At 50.9% G+C, this 27,668-nt stretch overlaps 1 protein-coding gene across 2 annotated transcripts in view; it reads left to right on the top strand.

Moving 5' to 3' along the window:
* KLHL22 (kelch like family member 22) overlaps positions 1-26,879 on the top strand; it is a 38,347-nt gene extending 11,468 nt beyond the window's left edge. For both annotated transcript variants that reach the window (XM_028094945.2, XM_088019352.1), the window contains exons 3-7: positions 4,528-4,693; positions 7,807-8,525; positions 14,967-15,159; positions 23,473-23,706; positions 25,915-26,879. In XM_028094945.2, the coding sequence (XP_027950746.1) occupies positions 4,528-4,693; positions 7,807-8,525; positions 14,967-15,159; positions 23,473-23,706; positions 25,915-26,280 (1,678 nt within the window). In that variant the 3' untranslated portion in view covers positions 26,281-26,879. The remainder of the gene's footprint in view (positions 1-4,527; positions 4,694-7,806; positions 8,526-14,966; positions 15,160-23,472; positions 23,707-25,914) is intronic.
* The last annotated feature ends 789 nt before the right edge of the window (positions 26,880-27,668 follow it).

Genomic DNA, 27,668 nt, shown 5'->3' with positions numbered 1-27,668 from the left:
CAGGTCTGTGAGCAGGTGACCTGCAAGATCTCCGCAGAGACCCAGAGGCTGGCTTGTGGGATAGAAGAGCCCATCATGTTCATCACAAGGATGCTAGCTAGCTCTCTCCATCAGTCTGTGTGTGTAATGCATCCCCAATAAAAATACCAAGAGACCTTATGGGGGGTGGGGGATTACACAAACTGATTCTAAAGTCCAAATTTTCAAAAGCAAGCGGTGGCCAGGAAATTATTGAGAAGGTAATAAAAGGAGACTGGCCCTCCCCTGCGGTCATACGTGTTATGGAGCTGTAGTAATCCAGACTGCTCCTGGTACCTGAGATGTGGGAACATTATTGGGAAAGTAGTGACTTTGAACAGACACCAGCCTGCCAGGAACTTGGTGTGTGATAAAGATGGCATCCCAAGTGGGGGAAGGTGATGATGGGGTGGCCCTCTTGAAAAACAAAGTTGCCCCTGGCCTCACGTTGTACCAAAATAAACTTCAGGTGGAACGATTTGTCGTTGTTGTTGTCAAATGATCCTTTATTGAAATATTTTCCTTTCTAGTTTTTTTTTTTTCAGATTTTATTTATTTATTTGACAGAGACACAGTGAGAGAGGGAACACAAGCAGGGGGAGTGGGAGAGGGAGAAGCAGGCTTCCCCCTGAGCAGGGAGCCCGATGCAGGGCTCAATCCCAGGACCCTGGGATTATGACCTGAGCCAAAGGCAGACGCTTAACGCCTGAGCCACCCAGGCGCCCCTCCTTTGTAGTTCTTTTTTTTTTTTATAAAGATTTTATTTATTTATTTGACAGAGAGACACAGCGAGAGCAGGAACACAAGCAGGGGGAGTGGGAGAGGGAGAAGCAGGCTTCCCGCTGAGCAGGGAGCCGACGCAGGGCTTGATCCCAGGACCCTGGGATCATGACCCGAGCCGAAGGCGGACGCTTAACAACTGAGCCACCCAGGTGTCTTCCTTTGTAGTTCTTAACTAGCTGGGTATTCCTCTATACCACTGTTGCTGTCACCTATGATGTCATGCGCGTGACAGCCATCAGCATTGCAAGCCACAGACTGGGCAGTCCCCAGGATCACTTAAATGGTTCCAGAGAGTGAGTTCTCTGGCTAAAGAAAGCTGCCGCATCTATCAGGCAGTGTTGATACTCTCAACAAAAGTGATGGTTTCACTGTGCTTAATGTTTTTCTGCTTCTTTCTGTCTCTTGGAGGTTCCTTGAGGGTTTTGATAATCAGGGCAGAGGCAAAAGGTGTGACCACTTCACTCTAGGCCTCTCTGTTCTGTGTGTTTGTTCATTTTACCTTATTTATTTTTTATTTTTAGGTTTTATTTATTTATTTGACAGAGAGACACAGTGAGAGAGGGAACACAAGCAGGGGGAGTGGGAGAGGGAGAAGCAGGCTTCTTGCTGAGCAGGGAGCCTGATGCGGGGCTCGATCCCAGGACCCCGGGATCATGACCTGAGCTGAAGGCAGACGCTTAACGACTGAGCCACCCAAGGCACCCCTGTTTGTATTTTAAATTTTAAGTAGGTTCCAAGCCCAGCCTGGGGCTCGAACCCACAACCCTGAGATCAAGACCTGGACCTGGGTGTTTAACCAACTGGGGCCACCTAGGCATCCTGGGGCTTGTCTGTTCTGAATGGTCAGTTACACTGTAATCCTCAGACCCTTCCAATCACTGGTTGCCTTGGTAATGTCATCACTAACCTTTTGTGGAAGCAGTCCCGGACACCAGTCTTGGGGGACAGGGCAGACATGGCACTGACTTCCCCACCAGTGGACCTCAGGTGTAAATAAGACTTTGATCTCATTGGGGCCAAACTTGGGTGGAGGGAGCGTGGTGGAGGTGGCTGGTGTTGTATGAACCTGGATTCAGGATGACCAAAGAGAGTTGCATCTCAAGTGGATCAGCAATTTTTCTTTTTTTTAAGTAGGCTCCACGCCCAGTGTGGGGCTTGAACTCAGGACTCTGAGATCAAGAGTCGCATGCTTTACCAACTGAGCCAGCCAGATGCCCCAATCAACAATTAAAAAAACTATAGAGGGTAGCATGGGGAGATTTTGTTTTAAAGATTTATTTTTTTATTTGAGAGAGTGTACACATGCATGCAAGTTGGGGGGGTGGTGGGCGGCGCAAGGGGCAGAGGGAAAGGGAGAGAGAGATCTTCTAAGCAGGCTTCACGCTCAGCACGGAGCATGACATGGGGCTCGATCTCACAACCCCGAGATCATGACTGAGCCAAAACCCGAGAGTCCGATTCTCAACCAGCTGAGCCACCTAGACACCCCCAGGGAAATGTTTTTTAATGTTACCTCAGAGGGACAAGCCTTTCCAGGTCTGGCATAAAACTTACAGGCAAAAAAGAAAATGAGAAATCTGCAATCAAAATAGACAAATTTCTGCATGGGAAAAACCATCATAAAATCAAAAGATCTGAGATAGAAAAAAAAAAACTTCAGCTCATTCGAGAAAGGGCAGATTTCGTCAAATTGACAAGACAGAGTCTAATAGAAATTGGACAAAGAATCTGGACTGTTTAAAAAAGAATATAGAAATGGCACTTTAAAGGGTGCCTGGCTGGCTCAGTTAGATCTTAGTTGGATCTCGGGGTCATGAGATTGAACTCCTCTGTGCTGAGCGTGGAGCCTGCTTAGGATTCTCCCTCCCTCCCTCCCTCCTCCCTCTCTCTCTCTCTCTCTCCCCCTAAGGAAAAAAAAAAGTAACCCAGGTGTATTGCAGCCGCAGGTTAAATCAACCGTGATAGCCCTTACTGTAAGAGGGGCAGCCCTATGTATACCAGTAAGGAGCCATTTCCAAGATGCATTGTTAAATCAAAATGTAATGTAGAGTGTAAGGTACGTGGACTGCCTTTGGGTGTAACTCTGCCCTGGGAAGGGAATGGATGGGCCTGGAGCAGAGCAGAGGAGGGAGGGCCAGAGGGAAACTTCCACCCTATTGTAAATTTTAAGTCTTGTACTGATATATATATTACCTAGTTGAAAAATAAACAAAATGTACAAATAGCTACTCTGTCCTCTGTGTGTGGCTGTCATATTCAGCCCTGCTGTCTCCCCTGACCACCAGCCTCATTAACTGGCTCTCCTGGGATGCCTCAGGGGCATCTCACTGATGATGACTCCGACCTCACTGTCTAACCCCATTCCTCCCAAGTCCCTGTCAGCCCAGCTAACCCAGCTAAGGGCCCTGGTTCCTCCAGGGCTCTCCTAGATTCAGTCCTTCAGCAGGCTCTCTCTGCCACCGGGCCTTCCCCAGGCCTGCAGGAACCCTCTTGCCTGAAAAGTCTGCTCACATCACCCTCCTGTGTAAAATTCCCCGACAGACAGTGCTTCATTATGCTTGAATTTCAATCCTGACTCAGTCTTGACCTGGGGGAAGCAGGATCCGGCTCTGTTTCACCTGCTCACTTCCTCCTTGCCATGGCCTGGCTGCCTTGTGTACTGAATTCATCCCTGCCCCAGGACTTGAGCTCCTGTCTCCTCCACCTGGAATGCCATGCACTGGCTGGTGAGGGGCCACCCAGCTCTGTCTCAGCCTGTCCCTGCTCCTCATCACTCCCCCTGCTCTGCCTCTCCCAGCCGGGCGCTCCTAGATCAGATGCCCTGTTGTGCTTCTTTCTAGCATTTCCTCACTCAGAAATGCCTTTTTCTTTACTTGCTCTCCTCCCTAGCATCAAACTCCTTGTAAGTAGGAGTCTTTTTTTTTTTTTAAAGATTTATTTATTTATTTATTAGAGAGAGAGAGAGAGAGAGAGAGAGAAACAGCATGAGAGGGGAGAGGGTCAGAGGGAGAAGCAGGCTCCCCACCGAGCCGGGAGCCCGATGCGGGGCTCGATCCCAGGACTCCGGGATCATGACCTGAGCTGAAGGCAGTCGCTTAACCAACTGAGCCACCCAGGCGCCCCTGTAAGTAGGAGTCTTAACCACTTTACTTGACTGTTAATCCTCTGACTTTAAATGGTACTTGGCATTTAGTTAGGTGCTCAGTGTATTTTGAAAGGGACGACTTTTATGACTTGTTTCCCATTTATTCATTCTTCCATTCATTCATGGCATGCTCTGGGCTGCTGCTGTTGTCCAGGAAGTATATTGTGGGTGCAGCAGAAAGCAAGCCGGACTTTGTCCCTGGCTCCAAGAGGCTCAGGGGCAACACCCTGCAGCACGTGAAGCGCAGACAGTGATTTCTAGGATGGCTGTCCAAACTTGCTCGGGAGCTGGTGGGCACCTTCCGTGGCAAGACTCCATGCTCAGAGTACAGAGCGAACCAGTGTTCTGTTGTGCACCGCTGCTGGCTCAGCCTGCCCCCTGCTCCCTCTCGTTCTGTGCAGCCTTGGCTGGTGCCCTAATTGATACAGATTTGCTCATCATGGGGCTTGAACTCATGATGCTGAGATCAAGACTGGAACTGAGATCAAGAGTCGGACGCTTAACTGACTGAGCCAACCCAGGCGCCCCTATGATTGGTACAGATTGATATGACAACGCTGTTTCGTGTGTTTACTTTGCAGAGGAATGTTTGCTGGGGGATTGAAGGAGATGGAGCAGGAAGAGGTCCTGATCCACGGCGTGTCCTACAATGCCATGTGCCAAATCCTGCATTTCATTTATACCTCTGAGTTGGAGCTCAGCCTGAGCAACGTCCAGGAGACGCTGGTTGCCGCCTGCCAGCTGCAGGTGAGGCTGCCCTCACTCCAGCAAGGCAGACCCAAACCCAGGGGTTGATCCCCAGGTGTCTGCCGGGCAGTGGTGTGAGGGGCGTCAGCAGACGAGGCTACCAGGCAGCAAAGGAGACTGCAGGTAGGGCAGAAGCTCTCTGGTGGTGCACGGCTCCGCCAGCCCTGGGCGCCAAACCAGAGCAGCTCTAAACGCCTCCAGGCCCCTTTGCCCTCCGCTCTTCTGTTGGTTCCTTTCTTTCTGCCCGGGTCTCCCCACCCTGGAGAAGATCCCACATGTCAACATGTGGGCCAACCCCGAGGCAGGTGTGTGACATCCCATGTGCCCTGATGAAGCTGAGCTGCTCCCTGAGTTGCCCAGGCCTTTTCTGCGCACCCACCCCACTTGGCCTCGCCAGTCTTTTCGAAACTACTTTCCTTTTTGTCATTGAATTTTGAATACTTGTTTTCCTACAGAACTCAGAAAGTTTTCTGAGGCTTTGACAGCGTGACTTACGTTTTGGAAGGCTGTGTTACCTCGGTGGCGTTGGTGCAGTCACGCAAAGGCTGGGCCTGCACGTGCCTTTGCTTTCAGGAGCTGTTGTCAGATGGTCTCATCTGGCTGAAGAGACGTCTCATCTTACATTTGTTGAAAGTGAAAATGAAATGCTATGCTGAATTCATTATCCTGACCTTTTCTCAGGTCAGAACACGTTTGGGGCCATCAGAAAAAAAGTTAGGAAAGCCAACTTGTTCAGGGGTGTCTGGAGGCCCCACACTGTGCGGCAGGCCCCAGCAGTGCCCTGCGCCATCCCTCTCAGATGGGTGGGTGGGGGGAGGCCCTTGGCCTGTGCTTGATGGGTTGGTTTGACCATGGCTCACCATATGCAATGAGTAGATGGAGTTGAGCCAGTGCTCCTGAGCACTTTAGCGCTTCTGAGGCCATTGTGGGGCAGCACGGGATGGGGAACCCCTGCTTTACCTCGAGCAGCCCAGCTTTTTGGGGTTTTATTTTTACATAGTGGGCTTCTTCTATGCAATTTTTTTAAAAGATTTTATTTATTTATTTATTTATTTGACAGAGCGAGAGAGAGCGAGCGAGCACAAGCAGGGGGAGTGGCAGGCAGAGGCAGAGGGAGAAGCGGCTCCCCGCTGAGCAGGGAGCCCGATGCGGGGCTCGATCCCAGGACCCTGGGATCATGACCTGGGCCGAAGGCAGATACTTAACCATCTGAGCCACCCAGGCGCACCCCCTGCAATGTTGTTTTTAAAACAAGTTTTACTTGGTTTAACAGTTCCAAGTCCATAGGCACCAGGGTCATGTTTGTTCGTGTAGCCAGTGACCACATGCTCCCCATGTGCTGTGGCTTGCACTAGTTCAGGATCAGACTGTTCCTGGTGTCCCCAGAGACCTGGATCTGAATCCCGGCAAGACTGTCACCACAGGGTAATCCCCAGCAAGGGTTCCTTTCTCCGAGCCTCTCTTGGGGCTCCTGTACCGGGCAGGCCTGGAGTGATTCCTCTGTGTGCTTCCCTAGCAGAGGGCCCCCTGCTGTGACAATAGGAATGGGAAGGAGAGGGTGACCCTGTCCCTGGGTTTTTCAGGAGCTGCTTCTCATGCCCACTGAGGGCTGTTTGCTCTCACTTCCTCCCCAGAACCTGGTCCTCAGTTTCCTGGCCCACGACAGATCAGAAGTAGTATTTTAGGAAGAAGAGGCAAAGCAGAAGAGCCTGCTGAGGGAGAAAATGGGTAGTCGAGTGAAGACTTTCAGGACCTAACAGAGCCCTATAGGGACGTTCCATCTGGGGCAGACACATGCCTGGCACTTTGCCCGTTTCCATTCAGCCCTTAGCTAATGACCTGGCAAGCACAGAGTATCTTTGGAAGGAGAAAAAAATAAAGATAAAAAGATTTTAAACATTTATTAATAAGTTTCACATACCAGCAGAATTACTCTATGTGTACTGGTTAATTTGTTGATGATGAGTGAGGTAGTTGATGATGAGTGAGGTATTCCCATTTTTAGAGCAATTTTAAAATCCTGTTTTCCTAAACAACTTAGCAATGCCTGGGCAGCTTTCCCCAGAGCCCTCCTCTATCTCCTTCACCCTGCCATGCTCTGATGATCTAATCATGGGAGAGCCTCTGAGCCTGGGGCTCACTTCTCAGGTCCCACCTCAGCACTGTTCTATCTTACCCACCTTTTTTTTTTTTTTAAAGATTTTATTTATTTATTAGAGAGAGAATGAGAGATAGAGAGCACGAGAGGGAAGAGGGTCAGAGGGAGAAGCAGATTCCCTGCCGAGCAGGGAGCCCGATGTGGGACTGGATCCCGGGACTCCAGGATCATGAGCTGAGCCGAAGGCAGTCGCTTAACCGACTGAGCCACCCAGGCGCCCCTTACCCACCTTTCAACCCACCAGTTCTGTATGATTGGAAAAGGGCAGGTGTCAGCCACCTGGGACCCGTGTGTTAGCCAGAGTCCTGCAGGGCTCTGCCCAGGCAGGATGGCTTCCAGCCTTTCAAGAACTGAGCGGAGTTCCCCGGAAGGGTGCTGGGCGAGCATCTGAAACGCCCTGCTGACAGTTCTTAGCTCATGGGGGATTCAGGGCCCTGCTCCTGGGGGTAGGGGGCAGGGCTGCAGCTTTGGCTGAGCCTGCAATGGGGGGGTGGGTGGGAGGGGGAGAAAACAGCGGAAAATCTTGGAGAGAGCCTGGGGTCCCAGGTACCTTCCAGAGCAGGGGTGGCTAATGTGGTGGCCACTGTGCTGCTTCCTGATTCTCTGGAGATTCACTACTTTTGATCTGAAGGGGTCCGCTCTGTGCCAGATAGTTCCTGGGTACGGTCTTATTTTCACTTTATTCCTCTCTACTTATAGAGGAGGAGACCGAGGCTCAGAGCAGTTAAGAACATGCCACAGATCTCCTCCAAGCCTGGATTTAAACCCAGTCAGTCTGCAGTGAGCCCCAGTCGCTTCTAGAGTTGGGGGAGAACAGCTCTGCCACGCCTCCACTTCAGGAAAGGTTGAGGGGAGCGGAGGGGGGCCAGCTGTAGCCCACAGCTGTTATCCTTTGTCTCCCTCACCCAGACACCGTTCCCAGCCCGGGCTTGAACAGGGCTTGTTCTCTTCACAGATCCCAGAAATCATCCATTTCTGCTGTGATTTCCTCATGTCCTGGGTGGACGAAGAGAACATCCTTGATGTCTACCGGCTGGCGGAGCTGTTTGACTTGAGCCGTCTGACCGAGCAGCTGGACACCTACATCCTCAAAAACTTTGTGGCCTTCTCGCGGACTGACAAGTACCGCCAGCTTCCCCTGGAGAAGGTCTACTCCCTTCTCAGCAGCAACCGCCTGGAGGTCTCCTGCGAGACCGAGGTGTACGAGGGCGCCCTGCTCTACCATTACACCCTGGAGCAGGTGCAGGCCGACCAGATCTCGCTGCAGGAGCCCCCCAAGCTCCTGGAGACAGTGCGTTTTCCCCTGATGGAAGCTGAGGTCCTCCAGCGGCTGCACGATAAGCTGGACCCCAGTCCGCTGAGGGACACGGTGGCCAACGCCCTCATGTACCACCGCAATGAGAGCCTGCAGCCCAGCTTGCAGGGCCCTCACACAGAGCTGCGGTCGGACTTCCAGTGCGTCGTGGGCTTTGGGGGCATTCACTCCACGCCGTCCACCGTCCTCAGCGACCAGGCCAAGTACCTGAACCCCCTGCTGGGAGAGTGGAAGCACTTCACCGCCTCCCTGGCCCCCCGCATGTCCAACCAGGGCATCGCAGTACTCAACAACTTTGTGTACCTGATTGGCGGGGACAACAATGTCCAGGGCTTCCGCGCTGAGTCCCGGTGCTGGAGGTAGGCGAGGGTGCTGGGCTGAGACTTCGTCCGTGGGTGATGCTGTGGTGCGGGAGTTACAGCCTCAAGAGGCTGCTTGTGGAGTGGGTTCTGCGAGGGCTGAGGCACTAACCTTTTAAATTAATCTTGTGGCTTGTTGGGGTACACCTGTCTTATGGAGTAAAGTCCAGGCTAATTTGGAGAGTGCGGGCCACGATGAGGCAAGGACTGGGCATGCTTGTTTTCGCTCTTGTCCTCTTCTCAAACCCACTCACTGTGGGTCACACACCCCGCTATCTTGTGGGTGAGGGGCTAGTTGTGAATGACTGTGCACTCGGACTGGCTGGGCACAGGGATCGGCCTCGGAAGGAGCGGACCGAGTTGCCAGGAGCACTGGGCAGGGCAGCTGCTCCTTCCATCTTGCCCTCTCCAGCTTTGACGTGTCTCATCCCAGGCTCCCTTTGCCCATCAGCTGTGCTCTGCTCTCTTTACCACAAGCCCCTGGTGGAGGATGGCTTCCTGTCCTCCCTCCCTCTTTTGTAGTGTACAGTCCTCAGCCCAGGGGACCCAGGAAGCCAACGGGCATCGCTGAGCTTCATGCCAGATTTCATTACCCCTGCCTGCCCTGCTGTCGGTGATGTTGGCGCGCACGGGGTCCCCCGAGGTCTTCTGAGCAGGCAGTTTTTCAAGATCGGGAAGGTTATTGTGATGTACTAGATATGTTTTTTCTATATGTTAGCTCTTTATACACGGTTCCTGGTTCATAGCTTCTAAAACCCTTGGAATTACCTAAAAGGAGGGCACTGATTTTGTCTTTTGTTATGTTAACAAGAGAGTTAATGCCAGAGTGGCACCCCCAAGCGCCCTCCGTAGGAACTACACTCAGCATTTCAGCATCAAGTGGCCAGAGCTTCAAACTCTTATCTGTGACTCTGGAAGCCCCTGAATGTGAGGGGTTGCTGGTCACCGGGAGAACCAACCCTGCCATTTAGAGGGTTGGAATTTTAGTCGCGCCCTCTGACCTTGGGGAGAGGAGAAGGGCCTGTGGTTGAATCAGTTGCCATTGGCCAGTGATTTAATTAACTGTGCCTATGTAGTGAAGCCTTCATAAAGGAGGGGGTTGGGAGAGCTTCGGGGTTGGCGACCCCCCAGTAGTTGGAGGTGCCGGGAGAGTGGCGCACCTACCTGGGGGCGTGGCATGAAGCTCCCTGCCCTTTCCCCAGACCTTGGTCTGTATATCTCTTCCTATCTGGCTGTTCCTGATTTATATCTTTTTATAATACACGGGTAATCTAGTAAGTGTAATGTTTCTCTGAGTTCTGTGAGCTGCTCTAGCAGATTAATGAAACCCAAGGAAGGGGGTCCTGGGAACCTCTGATTTATAGCCAGTTGGTCAGAGGCACAACCTGGTGCTTGTGATTGGCATTCTGAGCTGGAGGGAGTCACTGGAACCTTCCGTTGGTAGTCTGTAGGTCAGAGGCATAGATAACAGCCTGGGCTTGTGATTAGTGTCTGAAATGGGGACAGGTAGGGTGGCCGTACCATCTTGTAGAGTGAGCCCTCACCCCGTGGGATCTGATGCTACCTCCAGGTAGATAGTGTTGGGATTGAGTTGAATTGTAGGACACTGAGTTCATGTCCAGAGAATTGCTTATTGGTGTGGAGAAAATGTCATTCCCCCCCCGCCCCAATACACACATCGGAATTGAGGGGGTTTTGTGGACTGTCCTAGTCTGTAGGATGCTTCCGGCTCTGTCAGTCTATTGAGCTGTGATCCCACAAATTCATTTTTGGGGGCAGAACAAAGGAATCAGAGTAGATCCCCAAGCCTCAGCTACCATTAGGTGTCCAGGGCCCCTCCACCATACTCTGGTTTGATTTCATGGGATTTGATGTATGTGGGAAGTCTCCATCTCCTGCAAGCTGAAACAAAGCTGGTACTGCACAGAGAGAGATTGCCAACTGCTTCCATGGCTGTGAGTTAGGTACCAACCAAGTTCATGTTCATGTTTCCATCTTTGGGGGTGGGGGGTGGGGTCTGGCCTGGCCTGGCCATGCCTCACGGAAGTGAGCATGAGATGACCATGAGGAGAGGGCTCCAGCCACTTCTGCTTTCTGGGCGCCAGGAAGCAATCCCCTCTGTTAAACTGAAGAGACCCAAAGCTTGGCAGCTCAAGTGCAGTTAAACACAGGACAGGCTGAGTTCAGAAAGGAAGAAACAGTATGTTCATTTCCTCCCTAACCAAATATCCTCCGCAGTGGGTGTGGCAGCACCAGGTTCAGCCTTTCCTTGAAAAGCCCCAAACCTTATTTTTTAGGGGCCTATTTCCCTGTTGGAGGGCCAAGGCCAGACCTCCCTGCTGAGAGCAACCCACAGACGTGCAAAACAGGCCTCTCCAGGGTGTTGTGGTCACCAGCCCTTAGCATACAGTGGGGTGGTTGTGTGCCCACAGGGAGGCCGTGGGGCTTTCCCACGGCGGGGTAGGGGGGCACTGCCTGCCCTCAGTCTGCCCTTTTATTGCCTTGCTGTCAGTTTCACTCACGACTGGTCTAAATTTCCCATTGGTGAACATGTGCTGTGAGTCCCAAGCCAAACTCTGGAAAATGCCAGTATCTGCACCAATGTTTGATAACCACAGCCTCAAACTCCAGTGACAAGGTTGGGTCATTGTGGCAGGTGGGGTGTGTGAGACCTGCCTGGCAGGGGAGGCACTGTGAAGGGGTTGGGGTGCAGTGTCTCCCTGGGTGGCAAGAGGACCCCAGGGTTTGTCGTCTCTACAGGGTGGGGAGTTCCATTAATCTTACAGACTTTTAAAACTGCCAGATGGATCTTAATTTGAGTGGTCTAAGAGTTTGGCTCTCTTCCTTCTCCCCTTCTTTAGTTTACGAGCCTCAGGATCTGCAGACTCTCAGAATACAAGAAGACAAAATTTGCAGTTAGGGTTTGCATTTGGGGTGTTGGAGACTTCTCAGGTTATATCAGAGCATTGGTACAACAGGAATTGCACCATAAGAAGTTAGCTGTCTTAGCAAATTGTATTTGTACTCCCCCCCAACCCCGCTTACAAAGTCTACGTTACTCCACTTTGCTTTTGTGAAAGACCTACCTTAGTATCTGTTTTCGCTAACCAGTAGAATTCCAAAGAGGATTTTCGCTTTTACAAAAAGAAGATTAAAAGCGAAGGTAGTGTTCAGTGTTGCTGTTGCGTGAGCATTAATAGCGGCAACATGCACCCTGAGCGAGAGTGGCGCCTCCAAGTGCCCTCCCTAGGAACTACACGCGGCCAGAGCTTCGAACTCTGTGAGCATCCGTGCTTTATCTCCATTTATTTTGTGTATCGTTAGCAAGGTGTGACCTGAGGTATCAGAAAAGTCCTGAGAATGGTTATTTTTTGGGTCCGATAAATTTGGCTCAAATTTTTTTCCCACGTGAATTAATTGTATTTGCTTTGTTTTATGCCACTTCAGCTTTTGAAAGGTTTCCAAGGAACAGCCTACTTTCAGATGTGGGGACCTGTACTGACTGCCCGCCTCGCCCATGGTGTATTGGACCCTACTTAGAATAGCAACTTGTTTTCTCCCTTAGGCATTTCCATGGCTGTTCATATTTCAAAATATATTTTAAAAATTTCTTTGATTGTAACGGACTTCATTAGTAGTTACGGAAATGCTTAAGTTGTGGAAACACAGAAGAAAAATGGTCTGCTCAATTTAACAAAGACCCCAGAGCATTTTGTATTAACTCTAGCTTGCACTACTGAGTTTGCAGTAGGGCAATCCAAAAATCTGCTAAACTAAAACTGTTTATATCCTTAGGATTTATTCCAACAAAGTAGAAAATCAATCCAATAAAGGGGGAAATGTGGAATACAGGACACAGTGGGGAGATAAGAAGTTAGCGCAACTGTGGTTGCGTCTAAAATATTGATGTATGGTATGTGTATGTGTAGTGTGTGTGTCTGTGCGCGTGCGTGCGCGTTAAATCTGAAGCCACAAATCCATATAAATGCATTCGAGGAAGCTGTGAGGGCAGGACACCAGAAGGAAGCAAGCAGAAGCATCTGGTGGGGCTTGTCTCGCTCTGGTGGAAGATGCTGACTTGCACTTGACCAGAAACAGGGGTGGGGGGCGACATGTACATGAATGAGTGTTGTGCACAGGAGAGGCAGTGGGAAGTGCCCATCCCAGTCAGTTGGCAGGGCTTCCGTGAGTGCTGAGGCCCTGGACTGGCCAGGGCTGCCTGTCCCCAGCTAAACCTTGAACTGGTTGCGCCCCTGGTCATTGAGTTCTTAAACGCCAGGCCCTTCCTGGTCTCCGTGAGAGAGCTCTGCTGTCCCAGCCCCTGCTGCCCAGTAGACCATGACTTCTGGATAGATCACCCTGTCTGTACCTCTACAGTGGAAAGACGGGTGCTTGTCTGGAGTTTCCCTTGGGATTCCCTGCACTGAGCACCATGCCTGATCCATGTCGGGTGGCCAGCGAATATTTGCAGAGTGACTGAATGATTTCACTGCTGGTAACCTGTGTTTAATTCATCGAGCAGACAGTGTGTGATCTGCCCTGAGCTACAGTGAGGTCTAGGAATACAGACCCGAACCAGTCCTTTATGAACTCCCTTCCAGTTTGACAAGGACCCTTTTCATGTGCATTGTCCTTTCTGAGCCTCGTGATAGCTCTTGTAGGCAGGTGGCATCCTCCCCTCGGGCAGGTGCGGAAGCTGGGTGAGTACTGGAGATAGGAGAAGCAATGCCTGCACACACCTGGCTGGCTGGGGGCAGACCAGTTCTCAAACCCGGGTGTCTGTGACCCGTGCGCATGTTCTTGCTCTCTTGTTAGCCCCAGCCCCTGAGGCATCCTGTTTCCTGTCCTTCCTGGCAGGCAGGGAAGAACTGGCCAAAAGGTGTAGGCAGGAAGGAGCAGCTGCAGAGCACGCCTAACCTGTCCTTGGGGGCAAGGGATGAAACCTGTCTCTTCACCGACCCGTATATGGCACTGACCAAAGAAAACTGTTCCTTCTCTGATGAGCCAGTTGCAGTTCAGCTTATCCCCTTGGAGTTGGTCTTCCTGTGGGGAAATAAAAACCACTTATCAGAAAGCGACTATAATTATGCACGAACTGTTGGGCAGGAGCAGGCACTCCGATGCTGGTACCTGAGTGGATGTCCAGGGGAAGGGGCCGGATGTGGGGCTCGGGCTCACAGCATCCTGGTCACTCAAGGCTCGGTAATCCTCTGTATTCACCCAAATAGCGTACCTGCTTGCCGGGCCCGGGCCATGGAGTGGGGCAGGGCTGAGTGCTGGCAAGGTAGGTGTGGAGTGGCCTGCGAAGGGCCAAGGCTGCTAGGCTAAGTGAGGATTTTGGTATGAGCTTGGGCTTGCAGGTGAGTGTGGGATCGGGTGAGCAGAGGGAGCGCAGGGTTCCGTTCAGGACGGGTGAGCAGCTAGCTGGAGATGGCTAGGAGGCCTTTGCCACGTGGATCCGACATGCCAGAGGAAGAAGTGAGGGCTGTTAGTTGGTCTCCTGGGATGGCTGAGATCGCATGGGTAGAACATATGAAGGCCTTCAAAGGCAGATGAGGGGCAGAGCAGCCTCAGGGCCATGGGAGGGGGGTAGTTGTACAAAGGAGCTCAGAATGAAGCTGCTGCTTGGGGATATGACGTTTTTAAAAGGTTGATGGAGAAAGAAGGCAGGCTTGGGGACAGCTGTGTCTCCCAGGAAATGGGTGTGAAGGTGGCCCTTGTGTCGGGAGAGTAAGCTTTGCAGCGCTGAGGTTCAGCAGGAGCTCAGGAGAAGCTAGGCAGTGGTCAGCTTCCCTGGCCTCCTCTAGCTGTTCTCCTGGGAAGCCCCTCAGCACAGCATTGCTCCTCTGGCCGCATGGGCCTGCTGTAGTCAGTCCAGCATGGCAGATAATTCTCACTCTTCCAGCTGGCAACAAAGCTTAGGAGAGGAGCATGAATTGATGGAGGGGTGGGCTGTGACAGGAGCCTGGCAGATCACCCCAGAAAGAGTGTTGGCATTGACTGGAGGCTGGGAGGCTGTTGTGTCTGTCCACGGGCGGGGCCATAATTGGGCATTCCTGAATGGGCACAGGGCCGTGTGGACCATAGATCTGGATAGGTGAGATGGAGACGGCTGTAGGAACAGCCGTGGGGCAGCCTGGGGTGGGCGGATGGGTGGGCTAGAAACCCCCCCCGCCATGAGATTACCCCTAGAACTTATTGGCATTGTGGGCAGAAACCCAAGGGGCTCCTGGCCATGCCTTCCAGGCTCTGTGCTGGGGACACACCCATGTGCAGGCAGGTAGGAGCCTGCTGGTGTGGTCGTGGGTAGGCATGTGCTGGTGTGTCAGGGCAGCTGGGTGGGGGGTGGTTCAGGGTACAGCGGTGGAACAGGAGGTATGGGCCTGCTAGGCAGGCTTTCTGGCCACTCAGTGATGCACTGCCCTCATGTTCCCTCAAAAGGTATGACCCAAGGCACAACCGCTGGTTCCAGATCCAGTCCCTGCAGCAGGAGCACGCGGACCTGTGTGTGTGTGTTGTGGGCAGGTACATCTATGCGGTGGCGGGGCGCGACTACCATAATGATCTGAATGCTGTGGAGCGTTACGATCCCACCACCAACTCCTGGGCTTACGTGGCTCCGCTCAAGAGGGAGGTAAGGAAACCCCGCCCAGAGGGGCCTTTTCCTGCCCGCTTTCCTTCCAGGGTGTGCAGAGAGAGTAGATGGCCAAGCCAGGGAAGCAGGCCTAGTGGGTACCTCCAAAGACGCTGCACTGTGATTGGGGCAGGGGACCCCTGAGGTTCGGCCGGCCCCCGGGGGGAGACCCTCACCAAGCGTACCCCACATCCTGTACCCCCGAATTTCATCCCCACCTTGGTCTCGCCACCTTAGTCCCAGGAAGCTGCTTTATTATTATTATTGTTTTTTATTTTCTTAAAGATTTTATTTATTTGAGAGAGAGAATCTGAAGCAGACTCCTGATCGTGGAGCCCGACATGGGGCTCGATCCTATGACTGCGAGATCAGGACCTGAGCTGAAACCAAGAGTTGGAGCATCAACTGACTGAGCCACCCAGGTGCCCCCCCAGGAAGCTGCTTTAACCCTGCAGTTCAAATGTAGACAGAAGCCTTCCCCTTGTCTGTCCCTCAGCACAGTTGAGCTGAGCTGAAATGTGTCCAAAGATGTTATTAAACAGGAGGGACACTGTGATAGAGGAAGGCGCAGGAGCCTCAGACTTCTGCACAGGCCTCCTGGAGGGTGGGGCCTTTGAAAAGCCAAAAAAACCACTTTAGAAGTTGTATTTCATATTTGTTTGCTTGTTTTTAAAGACCATGTGTATCCAGGGGTATCCCTGGGCACTGTAGAAGCAGAGGATGGCATGGGGACACACGTGGGGCTGTTGTCCAGGCTCTGCCACAAGAGCTCCTGCCTTTCTGAACCTCTTTCCGCATCTCCTCTCATCTCCAATCCTCCCAAGGCTGTAGTCTTTGACCTCAGGGGGCTGAGGTCTCCCTGGTGGGTCCAGCTCTTCTCCATGGCCCACAAGGCCTCCGAGGCCAGGGGTTCTCACTGTAGTTCCTCCCAGGCAGGGAAAGCTGGCCTGCTCCTCGCTCCTCAGCTTCCCTGGGGAAGGAAGCACCTCTGGTGGAGTACTTCCTACTCTCATTCTGCAGAAAGGAAGAGATTTTGCACGGGAAAGATCAGGGGGTCCTTGAGATCTGATGGACCCCTGAATTCTGTTCTGGAAAGGAATGAGTAGGAATGAGGGGTGTTGGGCTCCGGGCGGGGGCGGGGGTGGGTGGGGGTGGGCGTTCTTTGTCTGGAAGCTGCAGTTCTCCGATGTGGCCACAGGGGGGCAGCCTCGGCCTTCAGCCAGGTTCTCCCTGTCAATGTTCCTTCCTTCCTTCATACCATTCATTTATTCAGCTATTTATTAAGCACCTACCATATACCAAGCCCTGGGAATCCAGTGGTGATAAAAGATGAGAAAAGTTCCTCTCCAGACCATGGTGTTCACAGCCTAATAGAGAGACCGCTCTTAACCACTAAACAAATCAGTAGAGTAATTGCCGATTGTGCTAAGTTGATGAAGGAAATCGAGAGGGTTGAGTTCGGCATTGTGCAGGGAGGGGGCTCTGGCAGGACTAATCTGAAAAGACTGGGGAAGGCCCATCTGAAAGAGATGTTGATTAGACCAAGCAGCTGCTGGGAGAGGGAAGAAGGAGCTCCCAGGCCAGGAGGGGGACTTCCCAATCTGAGAAAGAGGGGTGGCATGAGGAGGGATTGTAAAGAGACAGGGATAGAGAGCAGCAGCTCCTGAGCCATCGAGCAGTCCAGGTGGAGGCGACGGTGGCTTGGCTTAGGGTAGAGGCTGTGGGGAAGGAGAGAGACGGGCAGGTTTGAGGTATAGTTGGGAGGTAAATGGACCAGCCTTGCTGATGGATCAGATGTTAGAGAATGAAAGGCAATAGATCATGGAAGATGCGCAGGCTCCAGGTTTGAGCACCTGGGTGGATGGCTAAGCTGCTGACCAAGAGGACAAATGGGTTTGGGAATGAAAAAGAAGGGTTCCATATAGAACATGATAAACATTCCAATGGGAAATGTTAGTTTGACATTAAAAGTCCAGCTCAGGGGAGTGGTCAGCCAGGAGATAGAAATGTAGAGGTTTTGTCAGGACATGATGGTGTGCTGGCCATGGGAACAGTTGTGATCAGCTCAGAGGAGTAGGGACTATAAGAGGCTTGTGGAGGGGCAGCCAGGGAGGTAGATGGGAAACCTGCCAGAGAGCGGCGGCGGCGGGTGGGGGGTTCTTCTGTGAGCTGAGGGGGCCCACAGGTCCTGGAGAAGGCAGGTATGCAGCCCACATTGCTAACATAGAACCCACAGTCAGACATAGCAAATGACTGAGGGAAAAGGCTGTTAGCCTCATCTGTTTGTCACATTCTCTTACCTGTTTCTTAAGGACCCACGTAATGCTGAGTCCCACCAGTGCGGCATTATTGAGAACTGGTTGCTGACATGGCCCCAACAGACCATGAACTCCCTGTCCCAGCAGCAGGCAGAGTGCTGCCATCCTGTGTTCCAGAGGTGAAAAAGGGGATCTCTGCAGGCAACTCTCTCACTTAAAAACCTCCCCAGAGAACTCACACTTCTGGGAAGATAAGAGTAGATATATTCTTCCTAATTCCTCTTTCTAGGTACAACTCAAAACTCTGGACATATACATAAAAAAACCTTAAGACTCAGAATGGTTAGGAGAAGGCAGTCCAGCTAGGGGGTCTCAGGAACTGAGGAACAACACCGTACAGTAATGCATTCCCTGGGTTTTCTTTTTGCCTCATATATCTCAGACTTGTAATTAAGGGGCTGATAGTAGCACCAATGGGAAGCAAACTTCCATGAATGTATAAAAATTGAAATCCTCACTGTGTTCTCTGTCTCAGATGGACTCAACCTAGAAATCACCAACAGAAAATTAACAGGAATAAAAAAGTTAACAGGAAAATCTTGACAAACAGTTGGAAAATAAACAACGCACGTCTACATAATCCACAGGTCAAGGGGAAATAATAAAATACCTTGAAGTGAATGAAAATGGAAAGTTAGCGTTCAGAATTGGTGGCATCAGGCTAAAGCTGTGCTGAGAGAGAATTTTGTGACACTGAAAGCATATATTAGAGAAGAAAAGGGAATCAGTAATATAAGCTCCTATCTTAAGAGCTTGGGGAAAAAAAGCGAAATAAAGCCAAACCAAGCAGAAGAAATATTAAAGAGCAGAAATCAGTGAAGTTAAAAGCATAAAAACAGTAGAGAAAAATCAATGAAACAAAGAACTGGCTCTTTAACAAGATAAATAAAATTGATAAACCTCTAGAAAGAGAAGTCACAATTTAAAATATCAAGAATACGGCCTGGGTGGCTCAGTCGTTAAGCATCTGCCTTCGGCTCAGGTCATGACCCCAGGGTCCTGGGATCGAGCCCCGTATCAGGCTCCCTGCTCAGTGGGAGGCCTGCTTCTCCCTCTCCCACTCCCCCTGCTTGTGTTCCCTCTCTCGCTCTCTCTCTCTCTGTCAAATAAAATCTTAAAAAAAAAAAATAAGACAGGACATTACTACAAACCCTGCAGACATCAAAAGTATGAGAAGAGAGGAATTCTATGAACAACCTTACACATGTAAACTTGATCACAGATGAATTCCTCAAAAAATACAACCTAACACAACTGACTCGAAGCTAAATAGATAATTTGAATAGCCTGTTAAGGAAATTGAACTTCCCAAGAAGAAAGGTCCAGGCCTAGATTGTTTTATTGAAGAGTTCTACTAAACATTTAAAGAAAAGTTAACACCAATTCTGCATTTTTTTTTTCCTGGAAAATATGGAAAAAGGTGGGAATACTTCCCAGTTCATCTTATGAGGTTAATATTAACTTGATAACAAAACCAGACAAAGACGGTCCCCAAAAAAGACAAATCTCATAAATCTACATATGAATATCCTTCATTAAATATTAGCAAATAGAATTATCCCCCCTTGATAAAAGAAATGCATGACAAATGGAGTTGATTACAGAGATAGGAGGCTAGTTCCATATTTGAAATTTAGTCAGTATATAATCCACCATGTTAAAAATCGCACAATTATATCAGTCAAAGCAGAAAAAGAATTAGACAATATTTTGCATCCGTTCATGATCAAACTAAAAAAATAATAGAGATGAGTTTCCTCCACTTGGTGAGAGCATCTACAAAAATCCTACTGCTAATACTGTGTTTAATTGTGAAAGACTGAGTTGAATGTTCGTCCTAAGATGGGGAGCAGGGCAAGGATGTCTGCTCTCACCACTCTTATTCATCGTAGTCCTGGAGGGTCTAGCCAGTGAAACATGGCAAGAAAAGAAAATAAAGCATGCAGATTGAAAGGAAGAAGTAAAACTGACCCTAAGGATGAATAAGTTGTGCAAAGTCTAAAGGAAGCTACCAGGGCGCCTAGGTGGCTCAGTCAGTTAAGTGCCCAACTCTTAACCCCATGTTGGGCTCCAGCACAGAATCTGCTTGAGGTTCTCTCTCTCGCTCTCCCTCTGCCCCTCCTCCTGCTCACATACTCTCTTTTTCTCAAATAAATAAATAAATAGATAAAATCTTAAAGGAATCTACCAAAAAAAAAAAAAAGAAGAACCTAGCCCTGATAAGTGAGTTCAGTGAGATTGTAGGATATAAGATAAATCTGCAAAAATCAATTGCATTTTTGTATATTAACAATGAACATGTGGACACTGAAATGGGAAATACTTTTTATAATTGCTCAAAAAAATGAAATACTTAGGTATAAATTTAACAACACTTAGGGAATTTATATGCTAAAAATTATAAAGTGCTGATGAAAGAAATAAAAGAAGTTGTAAATAAGTGGGGAGACATGCTATGTACATGGATTGGAAGACTCAAATAATAAAGATGTCAGTTCTTGTGTGCCTGGGTGGCTCAGTTGTTCAGCATCTGCCTTCGGCTCAGGTCATGGTCCCAGGGTCCTGGGGTCGAGTCCCACGTCGGGCTCTGTGCTCCGCACAGAGCTTGCTTCTCCCTCTCCCCCTGCTTGTGTCCCCTCTCTCACCGTGTCTCTCTCTGTCAAATAAATAAATAAATAAAATCTTAAAAAAAAAATGTCAGTTCTTCCCAAATTGATAGATGGTGTTTAACTCAATTCCTATCAAAATTCCAGCAACAGTTTTTATAGATATAGATGAGACTATTCTGAGATTTACATGGAAGGGCAAAGGATCTAGAATACCTCAATTTTGTAAAGGAATAAAGTGGGGAGGGGGCACCTGGGTGGCACAGTCCGTTAAGCATCTCACTCTCCTTCAAATAAATAAAATCTTTATTTGACAGAGAGAGACAGCGAGAGAGGGAATACAAGCAGGGGGAGTGGGAGAGGGAGAAGCAGGCTTCCCGCTGAGCAGGGAGCCCGATGTGGGGCTCGATCCCAGGACCCTGGGATCACGACCTGAGCCGAAGGCAGACGCTTAACAACTGAGCCACCCAGGCGCCCCTCAATAAAATCTTTAAAAAATATAAAGGAATAAAGTGGGAAGACTCAATCTACCCGATTTCAAGACTTAACTACATAGCTACAGTAGTCACAGCTGTGGTATTGGCAGAGGGATAGACCCATAGATCAGTGCAACAGAATGGAGAGCCCACACAGGTATGTCCATCTGATTTTTGACAAAGGTGCAAAAGCAATTGAATGAAGAAAAGATAACTTTTCAACAAATTATACGAGAGCAGTTGGAATCCGTAAGCAAAGAAAAGGAACATTGACCCAAGTCTCATACTTTATACAAAAATTAACTCAAAGTGGTTAATGGGCTTAGCTGTAAAATGTAAATCTATGTAGTACTTAGGGAGAAAAAAGTAGAAGAAATCTTTTGGGATCTAGGACTGGGCAACGAAGACTTGACCCCCAAAGCATGAGCCATAAAAAGAAAAATCAATAAATGGGACTTCATCAGAACTACGGAGGGTGGGTATCAGATGGCAGACAAGCACATGAGAAGATGTTCAACATCATTAGTGGTTAGGGAAGCGCAAATGAGACCCACAGTGAGAAAACCACCTATCAGAGTGGCTGAAATAAAAACGAGTCCAACAGCCAGTGCTGGGGGGGGGGGGCCGCAGAGAAGCTAGGTTGCTCATACATTGCTGATGGGAATGTAAAATGGCACAGCTACACTGGGAAGGAATTTCATAATGCCTTTATTTATTTTTAAAGATTTTATTTATTTATTGGACAGAGAAAGAGGGCACAAGTAGGCAGAGGGGCAGGCAGAAGGAAAGGGAGAAGCAGACTCCCCATGAGCAGAGAGCCCAACGCGGGGCTCGATCCCAGGACCCTGGGATCATGACCTGAGCTGAAGGCAGACGCTTAATTGACTAAGCCACCCAGGTGCCCCTTTCACAATGTCTTTAAATAGTTAACTTCCAACTAACCATGCAACTCAGCAGTTGCCGTCCTGGGCATTTATCCCAGAAAAATGAAAACTCTGTACACAAACATTTGTAGTGGTTTATTGGTCACAGCCAGAAACGAAACAAATCAGATGTCCTTCAACAGGTGCATGGCTAAGCAAACTGTAGTAGATACGCAGCATGGAATTCTCAGCAATAAAAACGAACAAGCTATGGACACATAGGAGCAACAGTCTAGATGAACCCGAGGTAGCATAGAAAGCCTGTTCCAAAAGGCTGCGTGATTCCATTCATATAACACTCTTGAAATGACAGAATTATAGAAATGGAGAAAGAGATTGGTGGTTGACAGGGATTAAAGAGGGGGTTCAGGGCAGGGGGGATGTGGGTATGATTACAGACAGGCGACAGGAGGGATCCTAGTGGAGGTAGAAGTGTCTTGTGTTGACTGGGTCAATGTCAACATCCTGGTTGTGTTATTGTGCTAGAGTTATACTAGCTTATCATTGAGGAGCCTGGGTAAAGGGTACATGGCGTCTGTATTATTTTCTTAACAACTATGTGTGAATTTACACTTACTTCAAAATGAAAAGTTTAGGGCGCCTGGGCGGCTCAGGCGGTTAAGCAACTGCCTTCGACTCAGGTCATGATCCCAGAGTCCTGGGATCGAGTCCCACATCGGGCTCCCTGCTCAGTGGGAGCCTGCTTCTCCCTCTCCCTTTGCCTGCCACTCCCCCTGCTTGTGCACTCTCCCTCTCTCTCTCTGTCAAATAAATAAATAAAATCTTAAAAAAAAAGTTTAATTAAAAAAAACAAAAACCCAAGGGGTGCCTGGGTGGCTCAGTCAGTTAAGCGTCTGCTTTTGGCTCAGGTCATGATCCCGGGGTCCTGGGATCATGTCCCGTTTCAGGCTCCTTGCTCAGCGGGGAGCCTGCTTCTCCCTCTGCTTGTGTGCTCCCTCTCTCTCTCTCTCTGTGTGTGTGTGTCAAATAAATAGATAGATGGATAGATAGATAAATAAATTCTTTAAAAAAAACCCAAATAAATAAATAAATAAATAATAAATTCTTTAAAAAAAAAAAAACAAAGCTCAAGCACCAAAACCTTCCCAGGTCCCCACCATTGATGAGAGAAGACCCAGGCCCTTGGTTTGTGTCCTGCCCACTGCTCTGTCCCCCGTCCACCTCTCCAGCTCTTTGCTGTGTTACCACACAGCCTGAGGGTCAGTGGCTGGCTCTGTAACAAGCCCTGGAACCTCCACACCCCATGGGGCTCCTCTACCCCCAAAACACACAGTGCCCTACCTTGGGGCCCATGGGCCCAGTGTGAAGGCCTTGCCCGGGGTGGGTTGAGCAAGTGGGTATGAGCATGGAGTAGGGACCAGTGTGAGGGGTCTAGCTGGCTGGGCAGGGAGGGGATCCCCTGCCAGGGTGCACCCAGTAGTCTGAGGACCGAAATCAAAAGCAGGGTGGTGTGTTTTCTTCCTCCACACATAACCATGACTAAAATGGCATTGTTCTTTGTGTTTGACTTTGCATCTCGCTTTCCTCCTCACCATATTGTTGGATATTATTTGTGAACAGATTTTGCAAGTGGGGTCAGGAGGCCTGGAGGATTGGCTGGTCATTGGGAGTGGGGGACAGGTGGAGGCCCCTGAGGCTGGGTCAGGTATTCCCAGAAGTGCTGTCTCCTCCCGTGACTGGCTCTAGAGGCTGGGCTTTGATGGCTTTGAGCCCCCTATGCAGATGTCTCGCTTAGGGGCAAGGGAAAGACAAAGATCCCAGAGTCACCTCTGGGTCCGTAGACTCGCCCCCTGTTGGGGTGAGGTCAGGGTAGATGACTAGGACCAAATCAGGGAGCGTTCTCCGCAGAATGTGAGGTGGAAGGTGGGGATACCATGAGGGGTGGTGTGCCGCTGTGGGGTATGAGCGGCCTCCGTGAGGGCCCCCGGTTGCCTTCCCTCACAGCGCCCTTGGGCTCTCTTGGTGGCAGGTGTATGCCCATGCAGGCGCCACGCTGGAGGGGAAGATGTACATTACCTGTGGCCGCAGAGGGGAGGACTACCTAAAGGAGACGCACTGCTATGACCCGGACAGCAACACCTGGCACAGCCTGGCTGAGGGGCCCGTGCGGCGGGCCTGGCACGGCATGGCCACGCTCCTGGACAAGTTGTACGTGATCGGGGGCAGCAACAATGACGCTGGCTACAGGCGGGATGTGCACCAGGTGAGCAGAGCTGGGCTGCCCACGCACGTGTTCTTCCCATTCCTTCCAGTTGTTTTGGATGAAAAATTAATTGCAGCTTGTATGCCTTTTTATTAAATAGGCTTTGTCTTTTATAGCAGTTTTAGGTTCCCAGCAAAATTGAACAGAAGGTGCAGAGATTGGCCATATACCCCCATCCCTGCACACGTGGTCTCCCCCACCATCAACATCCCCCACCAGAGTGAGACATTTGTTACGATCCTTGAACCCACCATGACACGCTCTTACCCCAAGCCCGTAGTTTATTTACATCAAGGTTCGCTCTGGGGTGGTGTACATTCTCTGAGTTTGGACCAATGACATGTATCCACCATTATAGTATCAGGCAGGGTACTTTCATTTGTTTTTATTATTAAAAACATTAATTATAAAGTTAGTATAACCGCATTGCAGATCGTTTGAATAATGGATAAGGTTGAGGAAAAGCACCCATCATCCTGCTCGGTGCCACTGTGTTTTAGTCCTGCCTGTGCGTGGTTTCCACCTAATTGTAGATAAAGAGCACTCCAGTCTGCTTCTGGCTGAAGTTTGTTGTGGCTGCTTTCCAGTTTCATACTCGATTTCCATAGCCACTGCCAACCTCAGTGGCCGTGCAGAATTCTGTCACGTTGGTGCGTCATTTGGGTTGGCCCAAGTTTTGACTATTGCAAGTCACATAGGTAATATTTACTCTGCAGTGCGTTTTGGGTATTTTGGGTTGTTTTCTTAGGTGAGAGCTCTGCTTCTCACAGTGTGGTCCCAGACCAGCAGCATCTGCATCACTGGGAACTTGTTAGAAATGCAGGTTCTCAGGTCCCGCCCCTGACCCACTGAATTGGAAACTCCGGGGGCGGGGCTCAACCATCTGTTTTCAAAGGCCCCGAGTGGTGAAAACCCCTGGGCTCTCCTGGATCAGTTTCCCACTGCTGCCATGACAAATCACCACCGGCTTAATAACTTGAAACAATATAAGTGTATTCTTAGAGTTTGTAGGTTCTTAAGTCTGATGTGGTCTCACTGGGCTAAAATCCAGGTGTCCTCAGGGCATCTGTCATTTTTGGGGCCCTAGGGGAGAATCTGGCTCCTTGCTCATGCAGGTTATCAGAATTCAGTTCCCTGGTAGAACTAAGGTCCCTGTTTCTTTGCTGACTGTCGGCTAAAGGCACTTCTCGGCTTCTAGAGGCCTCTGCATTCCCTGGCATGGGGCCGCTTCGTCCTCAGCCAGCAATGGCAGGTTGTCCTTCTGACTTCTCTTCCCTCTTGGTAGACTTTCCCCTCTGCTTTCAAGGACTTGTGCAATTAGATGGGCCCACCTGGCAAGCCCAGGATAACCTCCCCACCTCGAGGTCTGTACCCTGAAGCATGTCTGCAGAGTCCCTTTTGCCGTGTAAAGTAACACAAGTTTTAGAGATTTAGGGCATGGACTTCTTTGGAGGGTCATTTTTCTGCCTCCCACAGGTGGAGAACCAAAAGTGATTAATAAAGTAAAAAAGATAAGATTTTTATGGCTCTTAATACATATTGTCAAACAGCTTTCCCGGAGCGTCAGGCAAACGCACAGACGAATGGCTTCATTACGCATTTATCAGCACTGGGTCTTGTGATTTTTCTTCCCCCGGTGGCTGCTAGTTGTCAGGGACAAATTTAACTCCTGTTTTACATTTCTTGGATTACGAGTAGGTGGAACATTTTCCCATGTGTTTGTTTACTGTTGGGGGGGCATTTTGGAGACGGGAGAATGTTGACGGTCGGTCTTCACTAGTCAGCAAATTAACTATTTCCACATTTTATCTGCACTTCCTCCTGGAGTTGGGTGCTATGAGGGAATTAGTTGGGGTCCGTGTCTTTGGTCAGGTTCAGTTTTGTGGAGGGGAGGGAACCCCAGACCTTAGAGAAGAACAGCGTGCTAGTGTGCCTACGGTGGGGTGCCACACACCTGGGGCCACAGGCTGGCTGAGGGCCCTGGAGGCAGGACAGAGCGTCGGCCTGGCCTGTGGACGGGACATTTTGATGCTGGCCCCAGACTCTTCCTCCAGGGGAGCTGGGTTTACACACAGCCTGGCTGTGTCCCTCAGCCTTGGTCTGAATCCAGGGCCTGGCCAAGAGTGCTGCCCTGCCCGGCTGGCCCAGGGCGGCCTGGCAGCCCCGTCTCGGCACGTACCCGGCTTTACTCTGACCTTGGCGTTGCAGGTGGCCTGCTACGGCTGCACATCTGGGCAGTGGTCCTCCGTCTGCCCGCTCCCCGCCGGGCATGGTGAACCTGGCATCGCTGTGCTGGACACCAGGATCTACGTGCTGGGTGGCCGCTCGCACAACCGTGGCAGCCGCACGGGCTACGTGCACATCTACGACGTGGAGAAGGACTGCTGGGAGGAGGGGCCGCAGCTAGACAACTCCATCTCAGGCCTGGCAGCCTGCGTGCTCACGCTGCCCCGCTCCCTGCTCCTCGAGCCGCCTCGTGGGACCCCCGACCGCAGCCAGGCCGACCCGGACTTCGCCTCCGAGGTGATGAGCGTGTCTGACTGGGAGGAGTTTGACAACTCGAGCGAGGACTAGGGCTCCGGCACCCGGTGTCAGAAGGGGAGGTGGCGGGAGCTCTTACGGCAGTGGGGCCCCCAGGTGGCCCCCCTTCCGCTGGCACTGCCTGCTTGCCAGCTCCTGCCACCCATCCTTCCCGCCTGCCTGCCCGCCAGCCTACAGCGGCTGCTTGGGGGGCTCTGCAGATCCTTGGCTGTGATCACCCTACAGCAGGGATGCTTGCGGAGGGCTCTGGTTCTCTGGAGGAGTTTACCGGGTCCCCTCCTCCTCAGCTTGGATGGGGCATGGCGACATCAGCTGTCGTGGACTCCCCAGTACCTGGTTCTCCTCCCTGCTGTGCTGAGAGGGCACCCTTCTCCAAAGGGACCTGGGGACTGGCCCCGTGGGTGAGGGGGCCGAGGCACACTGTGCCTCCTTCCGTGGGCAGGGAGAGGGTGGAGTGAGCCCGTCGCCTGCCCAGCATCCAGAGGCTTGAGCTATTGCAAGCTCCCAAGGCCTGGGAAAGGAATAGAGATACATAGAGTTGCCCGAGACTGGTTTTAGTAATAAAAGATCCCCTACAGCTGGGCTTTTCTGACCCCATGTTGTTGATAAATGAAATAAATCATCTTACAAAAGGTGTGGATTGTTTTCCTGGGGCCGTGGCCTCACCATCCGTTCACAGCCCATGCAAGGCTGTCGTCTGTGGCTGCCTGTGGCCTTCCAGGCTCAGAGCTGCTGAGTGGCAGTGGCAGGCCAGGAGCCCCCATCCGAGGGAAAAGCACGGTACACCCCCAGCTAGCAAGGCTGTTACTGGGGAACCTGGAAACCCATCCTGGTCTGCCGAGAGGCAGTCACCTGGTCTGCCGGAGCGCCTTCTCCGGTGAGGTGCTCTTCTCTGAACCTCAGTCCAGCTCTGTGAGCCCCATGCCTGGGGAGGGAGACCCAGTCACCATAGGCTCCCCCCTGCCTGCTGGATCTGAGTGTGGCAGGGGTGGGAAGGGGAGCTGCCTTTTCCTAGAGGGTCGCCAGCTGAGTTCTTAGCACATCGTCTCAAGGGTCATGCTGGTGCAGCGGGTGGCAACCTCTCGGGGCCACCCGCGAGTGGGCTGGGCTTCCAGCACCTACCTTGCTTCTGCACAGCCGAGCTTCCACCTGAACACCCCTCCTCCTGCTGCAGCTTCTGCTCTTGCAAAGCCCCAAGGGCAGGGAGCAACCTGCACAGATGATCTGTGACTTCCCAAGTCTCCTGGGCAGAGCGTGAGGAAGACTGCGTCTTCTTTCTGTACCCCAGTGCCTTGCCCAGAGCCTGTGGCCGCTGGCAAACTGTCGTTGGTGGAGGAGGGCAGAGGGGCAGTGTGTGCTGCCTGATGGGAGGAGGGGGGTAGGGTCCAGACACCCTGAAGACTTTGGGCTCTGGTGTGAGG

Source organism: Eumetopias jubatus, unplaced genomic scaffold (genome assembly GCF_037043125.1).
Source record: "Eumetopias jubatus isolate StellerSeaLion01/CBP00866 unplaced genomic scaffold, mEumJub1_p1.0 scaffold_16, whole genome shotgun sequence".
Lineage (NCBI taxonomy): Eukaryota > Metazoa > Chordata > Mammalia > Carnivora > Otariidae > Eumetopias > Eumetopias jubatus.
This window is presented reverse-complemented; position numbering and strand designations above follow the sequence as displayed.